Source organism: Pelobates fuscus, chromosome 3, assembly GCF_036172605.1.
Source record: "Pelobates fuscus isolate aPelFus1 chromosome 3, aPelFus1.pri, whole genome shotgun sequence".
NCBI classification, from domain to species: Eukaryota; Metazoa; Chordata; class Amphibia; order Anura; family Pelobatidae; genus Pelobates; species Pelobates fuscus.
The window spans coordinates 248,503,396-248,517,711 of record NC_086319.1 but is presented as its reverse complement, the minus strand read 5'-3'; the positions used below and the strand labels follow the sequence as shown (position 1 = coordinate 248,517,711).

General features: G+C 43.3%; 1 protein-coding gene across 1 annotated transcript in view; it reads right to left on the bottom strand.

The window, feature by feature from the left end:
* The window catches only part of LOC134601731 (centriolin-like), a 75,167-nt gene that overhangs the window by 43,076 nt on the left and 17,775 nt on the right, over nucleotides 1-14,316 (bottom strand). The window contains exons 7-10 of the mRNA XM_063446235.1: nucleotides 13,215-13,415; nucleotides 8,284-8,552; nucleotides 7,297-7,362; nucleotides 3,996-4,158 (exon numbers count right to left, since the gene is read on the bottom strand). Of these exons, the coding sequence (XP_063302305.1) occupies nucleotides 3,996-4,158; nucleotides 7,297-7,362; nucleotides 8,284-8,552; nucleotides 13,215-13,415 (699 nt within the window). The remainder of the gene's footprint in view (nucleotides 1-3,995; nucleotides 4,159-7,296; nucleotides 7,363-8,283; nucleotides 8,553-13,214; nucleotides 13,416-14,316) is intronic.

Below are 14,316 nucleotides of genomic sequence, written 5' to 3'. Positions count from 1 at the left end.
ACCAGCCCTTCTAGGAGTCTGCACAGTTAAATTAAACAGAATAAACACAGTTTCTAACTTGCTTAAATGCGAGCTGGTCTGGGCATAGGCATTCTGAGCATGTCTACGGCTGACTATGATCCCCTGCGCTAGCACACAAGAAAAACTGAGCATAGGTAAAAACTGCCAGCAGTCAGATATGGAGTTCGGTTGAGAAGGTATAGAAAGATAAAACAGGTAATATTGGGCACTTAGCCTTGCAAGAAACCACAGTCCCGGTAGATTCAGCCGATGCCTTGTTGGGGCTGGTTGTGTTCGCTCTGCATCTTTTGTATCAGCTCGTGGTGTCTCCCCTGTGCGAGGGGGCGCTGAGTTCCTGGTGCCTGTGGAGGAGCGTTTGCTGGTGGGGTATATGGTAAGCGGTCAGCATGGGTGAGCTTGCAAAAGGTCAGCACAAAGTCCCGCTGTGAAGGTCTCACTGGTGGCACGTCTCTCCCAATTGTCCATGCTTTCTCTTCTTTGGGCTGTGTGGGGGACCTCCGTCTGTGTGTCCAGCTGGTGTGGTGCTGTGCCATCTCCCGGTCAGTGTTGTGGCCGTCACTGTGGATTCTCGCATGTGGAGCAACGCTCTGCTTGCTGAGAGTTGGTGGAGCCGCTGAAGTGTGAGCAGATCGTGCTCGTCGGTGTGTCACCTTCCGGGGCATGAGGGTGTGAGTGCTGGCCCTCCGTGCAGGCTTGTGGGTTCTGCTTTGTCGAGGGATTGCTGTGGAGGTACGGGGGGGATTCCCACCTATTTGGCGTCGTGTCGCCGGGCGGATCCATGCCGTTACTATTGTTATCGCCCTCTTGAAGGCCTGTCTCCGGGTGTGAAGCTTGGTCCACAGATTGGCACATAGCCGGTAATAGAACTCTCTTGTGCACTTGGGGGGTTTGCTGAGTGTGCGGTCCTTTATAGGCTGTGTCTGTGCCGCCATCTTGTTTGTGCCTGGGCTGCTTCGGCTCGCTTGAGATCTTGTCTCCTGTGCTGGTCGTGGCTTGGGGTTGCTGGTGTGGACCGGGATAACCCCCACCGGTCCAAAGGGGGGGGGGGAGGCCCAATACTTCGGGTGCTGCAGTGTTAGGTGAGCGGGGAGAGCGGCCGTCTCTTTCCCGCTCTGCATGAGGTAGGCATCAAGCCTCCGGTCCGGTTTTCCAGTAGGCATTTGAACAGGCGATGTGTCCCCCGGTACCCCTGCCTCCATATATCAAGGTGAGGGTCGGTGGGATTCTGAAATAGGCGATTTTCCCACTGTTTTCTGCCAAAAATTGGGTTCAGGCTCGGGAGCTCACAGAAAGCATGTCTGTTCAGCTTCCCGGTCAGGCCCCGCCCCCCCTCCCCTGGATTCTTAAACCGGTGGAACACATTCAGTTTCTTTACAGTTCTGAAGCTTACAGTAGGTTGCAGGCAGAGGAAAATGGGTCATCTGTGGGCTGACCCTGATCGATCACCTACATGGCAGGTTTATGACTTGCACACCTGCAGTGGTGGTGTTTGCATGTTCTCTGGTATTTTAAGAACAGAGCCTTGAAAACAGGAAGAATTATGATACCATCCACACACTATTAGGTTATAATATAAAGATGCTGCACTTCATCTGGGGTGAGAAGGTCACCTTGTCATTACAAGCCTTTAAACAGGAAGAACCGAGTTTGAACTTGTCTTCCTACACTTTCAAATGACAGAAGTAGTCCTATTAAAGATATAGAATGGTTTTAACCCAATAATGGACTGAAACAAATTTGCAGTTAGGCTCTCCTTACATGCACTGATCAGAAAGAACACTGAAAAACTTTCCATTGACATTAAAGGAGGAGATGTGCTCAGTGGCAGTTCGTAACTAAATGCACAGTTCGGCTATGAACAGTATGCAATCCCTAGGATCTAATTATAAATTGTGTGAAAATTGATGCAAAAATAACACCATGAAGTAAGATGATAAAACCATATGGACATACATTTACAACTAACCATTTTATCACAGGATGAAAGATATAAACTCTACATTGCTTTGCTTTATTTCTCCATTGCAATGTTTTGTTTCCCTAGCGGCAATGAAAGGGCACCCACAGTGATACTGCTATCCAGAAAGCCTTATTAAATGGCCAAGAATACACACAGTCATATTCTTAGAGGTCCATACCACATATGTAAATATGAGGTATAAAACCAGTCAGAGATCCCATTCTTGTGGATCAAAGCATTGGCTGCTTTGAAAAAATGGTTTAATAAAAGCTAAGTTTTAATTATTCCTACATTCAACATTTATGTTTATTCAGCGTAGACTATGATGTAGTCAAATGAGGGAACATTTACACACGTTTTACCATATACTGCACATATAAACTGCTACTCTATTTTTTATATATTTATTTTCCCTGCTACAATCTGTATGGATTCCTGAAGTCATTAAACACACAGAAACAATTAATCTTTATGAAATACGCATTATGACTGTGTTGGAATTTCACTGAAATTGTAACCAAGTCAATGGATATACCAAGATCACTGTATTTCTCCTCCGTCTGACTTTCTTAGGACCGGGGCAGAGTCCAAGCGTCAATCCCGACAGCTGCAGGGAATTGACTGTGTCTACGAAGGAGCCGCAGTCTGTGATCTTGGCTCCTGGCGTGAAAAGGAGCAGACTGAACAAGATGGCGGTGCCAGCGAGGGACAGGTTCAGGTAAGTAAATCTCACTTTACCTGCCCCTCCCCCCAACTACTGAACCTCCAGTAGCGATGCCACTGTTGTGGGTCTTTGTAAATTCGGCAAAGTCCACAGACAGTGACACTGCCGCTTTAAGGTGGACCATTTTATTACTCAAATGTAACTTCCCAAGTAACATATTTTTCTTGTATGCAAATATGTTAACTACTAATGTTAACAGTGGTACTTGAGCGTACAATTCCCTTACTCTGAACATACCTTTTTCTCTCTATTTGTATCTATGTCTGCCAGTCTGCCTATCACCTAATACTGTGCTTAGTAAAAAGACCTGTATTTGTTCCACTTTTTGTTGTTTTTAATATATAATTGTGTTCAGTGGTGTATCTTGGTTTTGTGCTGCCCTAGGCAGGACAAAACTCAGACACCCCCCCCCCCGCGCGCACGCGCCACCCCCATCCAACCCTTCCCCCCTGCCCCGCCTTCTAAATACACACACATTCACTGACAGATACGCATACACTAGCTAACAGACACACACAGTCGGACACACACACACTAACAGACACACACACACACTGTCGGACACACAATCAGTCAGACACACACTATCAGACACACACACACACACACACACACACTAACAGACACAGACACACACACACACTAACAGACACAGACACACACACACACTAACAGACACAGACACACACACACACTAACAGACACAGACACACACACACACACTAACAGACACACACACTAACAGACACACACACACACACACACACACACATTTTTTTTTTTAATTTACTCCCCCCCCCCCCCCAGCCTCCTTACCTTTGGGAATGCTGGGGGTGGGGGGGGGTTCTCCCATTCCCTGGTGGTCCAGTGGCTGCAGGGCGGCACTGGCGGGCAAGCTGGGCGGCCGGCGAGGGAGTTCTTCCCCTGAGCTCTCTGCTCAGCTCCCTCGCGCGCCGCCCGCAGAGTGAGGCTGGGAGGCGGAGCCGGAATATGACGTCATATTCCGGCTCCCAGTCTCACTCTGCGGGCGGCGCGCGAGGGAGCTGAGCAGAGAGCTCAGGGGAAGAGCTCCCTCGCCGGCCGCTCAGCAAGCAGCAACCAGCCCAGCAGGTCTGTGAGCCGCAAGGCTAACAAGACATTTGCTTTGGGCATTTGGGGGCGGCGTTTTTTGCCGCCCCCTGGAAAATGCCGCCCAAGGCAAATGCCTTGTTTGCCTCGCGGCTAATACGCCCCTGATTGTGTTAGTAATTAGTATTTTAAAGCAGTTGCTGAGGAAACGCTCAAGCTTACCTCCTCAGGCTTTGTCAGATGATTGAAAGAATGAATTTCAGATTTCCTTTTCCCATGCTCCCACCTGTTCCAGAACTTAGTAAATAGATACTTCTCCATAGCTTTTGGGACCTTATGTGGATCAATCTTCTCAAAGTCCTCTTCTGGAATTGCATTAATGTATCTTAAATGCAAGTAAAGAGAAAGAACATCACCACTAATTACGTAAATGCACATGCATTACTTAATCTAGTCGAAGAATAAACCAACAGTGACTAAACTACAATTACATTCATTATCAGTCATCAAATACCAGGCCATATAGTTTGGAGGTAAAAAATAGTGGCAATGGCAAGAGTGGATATGTTTAAATGAAAGTATTCTGGAGGCTCAATCTTAAACACAAGCCTTTATATACAACACCAAAGGTTAAGGAAATGATAACGGGCAGGTGAATAAAAAGAAAAATCGCTACATTATTTTCTGTAATGGAAAATAAAAAATAAAAAGAGGATGGTAATTAAAAGGTAAACATAATATAGATATGGATAAAAAGAAAGGATATGGATAGTAAAAAGGAAAGCTCCTGGATCTTTGACATGAAAACTTTACATCCTAGGGGTTTAAATTTAGATTTTGATATTGGTCCTATTTTATGAAGCTGTTGTACAAACTTCTTATAACCTTTTATGATCATTTTTTCATTGCTATTTTTTACAGACATAATTTCTTAGCATGTGGTTTTAATATTATTTATGGTTTTATAGGTATTATTCCTTATTAAAATACCCTTATCTTGTTCTCTCTTCTATAACCTTTCTTTCCCCCTATCTCCAATTTTTATCGAGCTAAAACTTGGATTTATACAGATTTGGGACTTTGAAAAGAGACTATCATTTGATTCTCCCCACTTCCCTATGAGTCCGAACGGAACGGAAGTGACGCCAGATGCGCGTCATTCTGAAAACGCTGTATGCTAAAGGACAAGGAAATCTTTATGCCGAGAGGAGCAGACGGAAATGACGTATCGGCAGAAGAACCGGAAGTCACGTGTGCGCACGGTAGTATTTGGAACGCACGGCCATGATGAGGAGGTCGTTCCTCACAACGTGGAGAATAAAAGACACCATTTTGGGAGGGCAAGTGCACCGGAATTACCATATATGGGCATAGAGGGTGGGGTTTTGTGATTACATGTATGTGTTTTCTAATTAATCGATTTTCTAACGAAAGATGCAGTATATAAACAGAAATTGTCTGATGTATTATCATTGCACCTGAGGAAGACCAAGAGAGTGGTCGAAACGCGTTGTGCTAGTTGTTTTTTTTTTTTATCTTTTATTGTGAATAAAGTATTTTACTTTCTACTTATCTTGGTTCCTGATTATATCCAGATGAAATCTGATGGTGGGACCAATCTGCACAAGAGCACTTTACTAGGAATACTCTATGTGTCTTCAAAGTAGAGAGCAGACTTATATGGCTCTCTAAAGTGTGAGTGCTTCATATTACTCTTTTTATGATTATTGGGATTTTATATATTGCCCTATGAAAGTTGTTTATCTTTCAGAATTCACTATACGTCCATTGTGTGCGCAAAACCTCCTTTCTTTTTATCCAATTCTGTACATGTAAGTGTTTTTTGGTGACAAAAACACGGGTTGGTTCGTTTGACGCACTGGGATTTTATGTACATATTTGTATAGCGCCATTTCACCTATTTTCTGTGTTTGTATAATATAGATATGATTTTAGTTTAATATTAAATAAATTAAAATTAAATGTTAAAAAAATTGTAAATGATCTGCCAACAAATACGGAAAATGTGATTAAATCTCCAGAATGTGGACTCATACATTCTGAGGCAATCGCAGGTATTTTATAGATCACAATGCATCCTTTTGAGCAGGATCACTAAACAGCTTCCTATTTCAAGTTAAAATTGACTAGAATGTGAACAATGTATGGAATTCTTTTAGTTTGTGTTGTAAAAAATACAACTGACTATTATAGCTCTCATCTTCAATTTCAGTAGGGAAATGTCTGCCCTCTCAGTTAAAAAGATAAAAACTTGTCTAAAGGCAGAATTTCACGATCTTTGTGTTTTTATGTTTTGTTTGCTTTTTCAAAGTATGCAGCTCTGTAATTTATTCTCAAACAAAAATATAGTTTGCTGTTTCTAAGCTTGAGAGCATGATATTTTGGCAATATGTACATTATTGTTTCTAGTCATTTTTGTTTTCTTTTAGGTCTGTGTTCTTTACAATGTTTTGGTTAATCAACAACCACATATTCCATAAATACAACGGAACCACAAATCTAGAGTCAGTAACAGGAACATTTAAAGAGATGTTTACATTTCACTGTTTCAGTAGCGTTAGTAGCTTCCTACAGTGGGATTAATCAAGATTCTACCAAACATGAAAAAATAATTCTTCATCCCAAGTTACTACTAACTGTAAATGTTTCAAGACTGTAAAAATGTTGAATTCACTTTAACATGCTAGTGAAATCTAATAGGATCATTACAGCAATGACATAAAGAGGCTGCATTTATGTATGTGGATCATCATTATAGTGGCATTTACAATGGCATGTTTTTGTACAACACATCCACAGTGCATGGAAGCCGAAAAACGTACTCACTAATGCTAATGGACAATAGTAATGCTGTAGACTATAACCCCCATCACTCTCAGTCAGATGTGCTGATTTCTGCTTCTAATAATGAGCTTGCAATTGTAGTGGAATTACGAAGTTTGAAGATTAATTAAAATGTACCAAATACCAATTTAAATAAAAAAAGACTGTTGTTGTGTGTCATTTTAACCATAAATCATCAATAAGCCATATCCAGGATTTGTAGCAGAAGTCTTTGTTATGTATCACTGAATATCATATAATTAAATAATCTCCAATTAACTGATTCTATGTGATATTGCACATTGTTTTGTCACAGTGAAATCATGCTCTCTATAATTTGCCTTTGGTGTATTATTATTTCGTCACAAATGATGAATGATCTGTAATGTGCCTTTTGTGTATTAGAATTTTGCTACGGTGATGTAGTAAGTAGCTGATTCTGTCTATAAAACTCTGTGCTATTTCATCTATGCTGTGCAGTTACCTGCTGTCTGTAGGGGGCAATGTAAACACTGCATTTTCTCTGAAAAGACTGTGTTTGCATTAAAATGCCTGTAGTTGTTCTGGTGACTATAGTGTCCCTTTAATACATTGGTAGTATTGCTTATAGGTTGACCAGATATTTGCTGTTTTTGAGACATCCTTTAGCTTAGTATAGTCACCATATTTATCAATTTACCTGATACAGCTATCCAGTTCTCCTTTCATAGTTTCCTCGTGTTCTGCAAACTCTTCTTGTAAATCCCTTCAGAACACAGATCAAACATCGTTAATTTCTGAATCTATATTTTAGGTTTTAGTAAAATTGTGTTATATATTAAGTAATTTTTTTTTAGAAACAAACTGTCCAACACTAAAGAGAGTAGTGTCCCCTCTTGCCAAGGTTAGCAGGGGTGCAACAAAAAGGCTCAAGTCAACATAATCCCAGGTTTTAGAAGTTAGCTGTTTTTAATTTAGAAAAGCCTCATTGGTAGAACACTTGAAATATATGTTCAACTGGGTTATGCACAGAAATTTCCAAAGCATGATCTTTATTCTTGAATACACATAACTAAAAAAACTAAAGTTGAGTTCAGTTCTCAAAACCCAGTACATTAAAGATAGTCTCAATGATGGCTTGCTATCAATTCTATAATTTTAAAATTAGATGTAAATTTACAGATGGTGGTTTAAAGCAGATTCTGTGATCCTCAGAGACAAATACAATAATACACTGTGTACATCTGTCTTATCTCCACACTTGTACATGTCTAACACAATGTGACTGCGCACATGCTACATAACCCCATCATTATAGGTATTTGTTGGTGGTGACTATGTGCCTCAGGCAAGATTTTAAATAGGCTGTGGCTTATTCATATAAACCAAATTCTGCTAAGTATCATAACATACCACAACAAAGCTTGCGCGCCAAAATTAGCTGTATAGCCCCTAGCAAAATGCTATTTTTTTAAATTATCAACTAAGAAGAACAATATCAAGTAGGATATATTTGTGTATCTTAACAATGAACTGCCTTCAAGCACTCTGGCATACTTTTGCAAGCAGAAAAAAAACCTATCATACGGTAAATAATGAAAAGCAACTGTTGTATGCAATTATTCAACCGCCTGCCTATGGGATGTAATGCAATTGTGGCAAATCAATGGCAATTATAGAACCGTACATTATTCTGGCATGGAGGTAATGAATGTTGCTCTCTAAATCTTTCCTCTTCCTTTGTAGCTCTTCCGTAAGATTTTTCTTGGCTACGTCCTTTAGACCTTCTCTGGTGTATCCTTCTTTGGGCAGAATGTCCAGTGAATGCCATATCAGCTGGTGATTTTTTTGAGACATTTTGCTAAAGTCCTTAAGCATGCAGTTATCTAGAACTTGTACAGAGGTGTAACGACTACAGGCATCTGTATATCTAGGATCATGAGCCAAATGATTACCCTAGAGAAGGACGAAAACTCAGTGTTATCAAGACGCATGAAAAAAATATTTTACCAAATGTAACATCTAGCAAAATAACATTTTCAAGTTAGCTTTTAGAAATAAATTTATGGATTATGCATTCATTCTGTTGCTAGAATAAACATTAATCTAATGTGTGTTATAATAAATCCTTATTAAATGCAATCAAAGGAGAACACGTGTACAGGGCTATTTCCAAGTATGAATGGTTGAGTTATTTAAAAACACAAGACTGGAAAGAAAGTATGAAACTAAAACTAATACTAAAAGTTGTATATTTAAAAAAGTTTAGCATCCACTACACATGAAAAGAAATCTTATGGAATTGCGTGTTTATGTCAAAAAGTTTAACACAGCAATACCAAATAGTGTGAATTCCAACCACATCTATCCATTGATTTGTATGGCACATTCTTTGGGTGAACCTGACTTTAAGAAACCACCTATCTGTTCAGCACATTTACAGAATTTAGTTTGAGAAGGGATTTACGGCATTTGCTCAGCATTCCCATTAATGTCTTACAGGATTATTCACTAAAGTGAGAATTCAAAGTACTCTTTAGTATTAGGAATACAAACCTATATTACTAATGCTATAGTGTCCAAGTCCCTAGCTCTACACAGGTCACCCCACCCCTCACTTGCAATACAAATTCTAAAAATGTTTTACTTATGATTTTCCAGCGCTAAAGCTCCTTTGGTCAAGTTATGAGGAAACTTGGCCTCCTTCACAATAGTCCAATCCAATAGTCCCCATAGAGGAGCATTAGAGACTTAATGCACATGCGCGGCAAGCGGCACACGTGCATTCAAGCTTCCCTATAGGAACGCACTGAACCAGTGCTTTTCTGTAAGGGCTTTGACATCCTATGACCGAGCTTTTCTTGGTCAGCAGAGCAGAAGCGCCTGTAGTGACTGTCATACTGACAGCCACTAGAGGTGGATTTGAAACTGCCATGTAAACATTGCAGTTTCTTAAAAAAAACTGCAAGTGGTCTATTTGACTATAGAGATTCGATAGCATAAGGAATACAAATCTGTAGTCCTTGTGATGATACGTCATTTTGTTTGTGACATCTCCAGGGGCGGACTGACCGGTCGGGCACTTCGGACATGGTCCGAGGGCCCGGCCGGGAGGGGGGCACGCCATCAGGGGGCCCGGCCGCCCCTTTAAATGCTGCAACCGCCTGAGCGCTCTCCTAAGAGCGCTCAGGCGGCTGCAGCTTCTCACCTCCCCTCCCCTGTAGCGTGGCTGAGCGGCTTTCCGGTCCGCGGTGCTCGGCCGGAGTGATAGGAAAGTGCACACTGTGCACCTTCCTGTCAGTCCGGCCGGGTACAGGAAACAGAAACTTCTGTTCCGCGCGGAACAGAAGTTTCTGTTTCCTGTACCCGGCCGGACTGACAGGAAGGTGCACAGTGTGCACTTTCCTATCACTCCGGCCGAGCACCGCGGACCGGAAAGCCGCTCAGCCACGCTACAGGGAAGGGGGTAAAAAGAGAGAGGGAGGGTGGGGGTTAAGAGAGATGGAGGGGCGGGGGTTAAAAGAGAGAGGGAGGGGGGGGTTAAAAGAGAGAGGGGGGGGGTTAAAAGAGGGAGGGGGCGGGGGTTAAAAGAGAGAGGGAGGGGGTGGTTAAAAGAGAGAGGGGGGGTTAAAAGAGAGAGGGGGGGTTAAAAGAGAGAGGGGGGGTTAAAAGAGAGAGGGAGGGTGGGGGTTAAAAGAGAGAGGGAGGGTGGGGTTAAAAGAGAGAGGGAGGGGGTTAAAAGAGAGAGGGAGGGGGGGTTAAAAGAGAGAAGGAGGGGGGTTAAAAGAGAGAGGGGGGTAAAAGAGAGAGGGAGGGGGGTAAAAGAGAGAGGGAGGGTTAAAAGAGAGGGGGTTTAAAAGAGAGGGGGGGTTAAAAGAGAGAGGGGGTAAAAAGAGAGAGGGAGGGGGTAAGAAGAGGGAGGGGGGTAAGAAGAGAGGAGGGGTAAGAGGAGAGGGAGGGGGGTAAGAAGAGAGGGAGGGGGGTAAGAGGAGGGAGGGGGTAAGAGGAGGGAGGGGGGTTAAGAAGAGAGGGAGGGGGGTAAGAAGAGAGGGAGGGAGGGTAAAAAGAGGGGGAGGGGGGTAAAAAGAGGGGGAGGGAAGTAAGAAGAGAGAGAGGGGGGTAAGAAGGGAGGGGGGAGTAAGAAGGGAGGGGGGAGTAAGAAGGGGGTAAGAAGAGGGGGAGGGGGGGTAAGAAGAGGGGGAGGGGGGAGTAAGAGGAGGGCAATTGCCCCCTTCCCTGTCCGCAGGCACCGTGCGGGCAGCCGGCAGGGGAGGGAGGAAGAGAGGACCCGGGAGCTCAGCCTGCAGCTCCTCTGGGTCCTTCTTGCGCAAGCACAGATCGTTGCCGCGGTTACCACGGCAACGTTACGGCTCTTGCGAGAGTAAACTCTAGCCCTGGAGCTACGGGCTAGAGTTCACTCTCAACACTGTGACCACCAGGTATTCCTGGTGGTCGCAGTGGTGAGAGTGAACTCTAGCCCAATAAACACACTGCCCCCACACACCATACACATTCACACACTGCCCCCCATACACACACACTGCCCCCACACAGACCATACACATTTACACACAGTGCCTCACACACACACACATACACTGCCCACCCATACACACACAGCCCCCCATACTAACATTGCCACATACATACACAGCCCCCTCGTACACACATTGCCCCCCACACCCTACACATTCACACACACTGAACCTTTCACACACACACTGCACCCCTTACACATTGCACCACTGCTCCTATACCCTACTACAGCCTCATATCCCAGCAGACCCCAGGTAAGTTGTTAAACTGTTCTTAAACGGTTTGACTACTTACTCTAGGAGGGGGGCCCGGCCCTCCTGGCACCATAACGACTACACAGAGCAGTAGTGGTTATTGTGCATGGATTATTTCTTTAAATAATCCACGAGTGCCCCAGTAGCCAGCAAGCCAGCCAGCCCACAGGCCGGCCAGCCAGCCAGCCAGCCCACAGGCTGGCCAGCCAGCCAGCCCACAGGCCACCAGTTAGGCTTATAGCTAGCAAGCCACAGCCTGCCAGCCAGCAAGCCACAGCCTGCCAGCCGCAGACAGCAAGCCCACAGCCTGCCGGCAGTAGCCAGCAAGCCCACAGCCTGCCAGCAAGCCCACAGCCTGCCAGCCGCAGCCAGTAAGCCCACAGCCTTCCAGCAAGCCCACAGACTGCCAGCCAGCAACAGTAATTAAGGTAAGAGGAGCCAACTTGGCCTAGGTATCAGCGAGCTATGTTGTGTTGCTATATTGTGAATAGGAACCAGAGTGTTGGAGAGACCTCCCTCCAGGCCCCATTAGACTCCATTGTAGTCTCTAATGGGACCTGGAGGAAATTCTTTCTAACACACTCTCTAAAGGACACTGATATAGCCTCTGCTAGAATGCTCCCCCCCTCCATGGCCCATTAGCCCTCAATTGTAGTCTCTACTGGAGCCTGGAGGCGACTGTTTCCAGCAGGGACACTGAGATGGCCTCTGTTAGAAAGACCCCCTTCCAAGCCTATTAGACTCCATTGTAGTCTCTAATAGGGCCTGGAGGGTATTCTTTCTAACACACTCTCTAAAGGACACTGAGATAGCCTCTGCTAGAAAGACCCCCCTCCATGGCCCATTAGCCCTCAATTGTAGTCTCTACTGGGGCCTTGAAGGGATTATTGCACTTTTGTTCCTTGTGTCTAAAGATTGTGTAGGGTGTGGCTGGAGGCGGTGCATGGAGGCGGGACATGGGTGGCGCTTGCTGCGGAGTATGGGTGGGGCCTGTAAGGGGGCCCTTGATTTATTTTGCCCGGGGGCCCTGAGGGTTCTCAGTCCGCCCCTGGACATCTCTAATGTTAATTGTTTAATGGCACTGTTCTACCTTAAATAGTTAATGTGTTGGTATGCTTTAAATCTTGTCATGTAACCTGGAACACAAAATAGGTTACAGGTTATAGTAAAGTTGTGAAGGAGATACTGAGAATAAAGATATCCTGGTTAAGCTCCTGAATCCTCTCTCAGTATTTTATGTCAATACAACATAGTCCTAACACTAAAGTGCCCCCTGGAATCCCCTTCCCTCGCCCTGGGGCGGTGCTCCACCTCCTCTGACATCATCAGAGGGGGGGGACTAATGCACATGCGCCACTTCAATGAACTGAAAGGGTCTGGGTGACTATAGTGTCCCTTTAAGACCAAAGTAGCCAAACAGGAAGCATAGCTAACATTCTAGTTCATCTATTTTTACCTCGAATTTTAAATTTACTTTGAAACCACTTTGAATTCTCACTTTACTGAATAACCCTGTGAATCTTGTCTGAGAAGAGCTCCCAGAAAGAAGCTGCAAAACCTGGGGTTTTGAAGCAAATGTAGAAACTAGAAAATTGGGTATTTTACTTTTGCACATTGTATGCGTTATCAATATAATGTGTTAAAAATTGAGGTCAACACAAGCCTGAAATATCCCTTTAGATAAAATTCCTGTGCAAGTTGGTGGAATATCCCTCCTTGTCATAACTGTTCAGACAAAAAAAACAAAACATCTAGTTTACCTATGTAAAGTTATAGAGTACTATAATGTACAAAATATTAATTCCATAAACCAAAAGGACATTCTTACTTTTAATTTCAGCTGAGTTAGGTGACGTAGGCCATTTAGAACTTGCACAGTTTCATCCAGGGATATAATATTGTTATTTGAGGCATCTAGGATGTTGAGTCTCAGCGAGGAGGAGAGGGGCAGAACACTGGTGATCACGTTATTCTGAACATACAATTCATAGAGTTTGGGGAGATTTTGAATACCATCCAAGGAGACCAACTGCAGTCATAGGAAACATCAAAGTAGTCTCATTGCTTAATGACTGTTAACAGTAACATAAAAGGAGTCTGCTTCTTAGGTCACACATTACATTTGTGTATTATATTTCATGAAACCATTTGTTAGCAGTTTTGTATCATTTTGTTTATTTTATATTTTTTCTATTATCCTTTCCCATTTGTTAGTATCACAAGCAGGAGACTTTAGCATTCTTTTTCACCACATTAGAAACTTACTGAGATTGTATAACCTAAAGGGTTATTAACTAAAGTGAAAATTCAAAGTGAGTTTATAGTGAATTTCCAATTTAAGGCCAAAGTAGTTGAAAGAGTAGCTCGGCTAAATTAGATTGTTTCTGGTTCGATTAATTTTTCCTTCACTTTGTAATTAACTTTGAATTCACTCTGAATTCTCACTTTATTAAGTAATCCTGCATCACTCCCATTAACACAGCATAAACAGTACTGAAGACACTGGAGGCACAGAAGCACTTTTGACCTTTCAAAGTGGAAGCTATAGGTTATCTATTGGTGTGCAGCCTAAATAATCTTAAAAAGATTTGTTCTTGCATTGTATTTTCAGTGTCTCCATCTGCAATGGGGTAGATTGGAAGTCATGTCATATACGTCATGATAAATAATGTTGGTTGGTGAAGTTTAACAGTGGTATGGTGTTAGACTCTACTTGACCTTGAAAAAGCCTTCTGTATAGGTGAAACACGTTTAGTGTGTTACTTACTTTTTGTTTGTTTAATAAAATTACTTTGCATTGTAACCCTGGACCTTCAGTGGACATCTTTTATTGGGGAAGCTGTGTCTCACATTCCCGGGTGGGGGAAAAAAACACCTATGCTGTAAAGGACTGAGCAATCCCTATTTGCTCATCCATTGTGAGTATATTT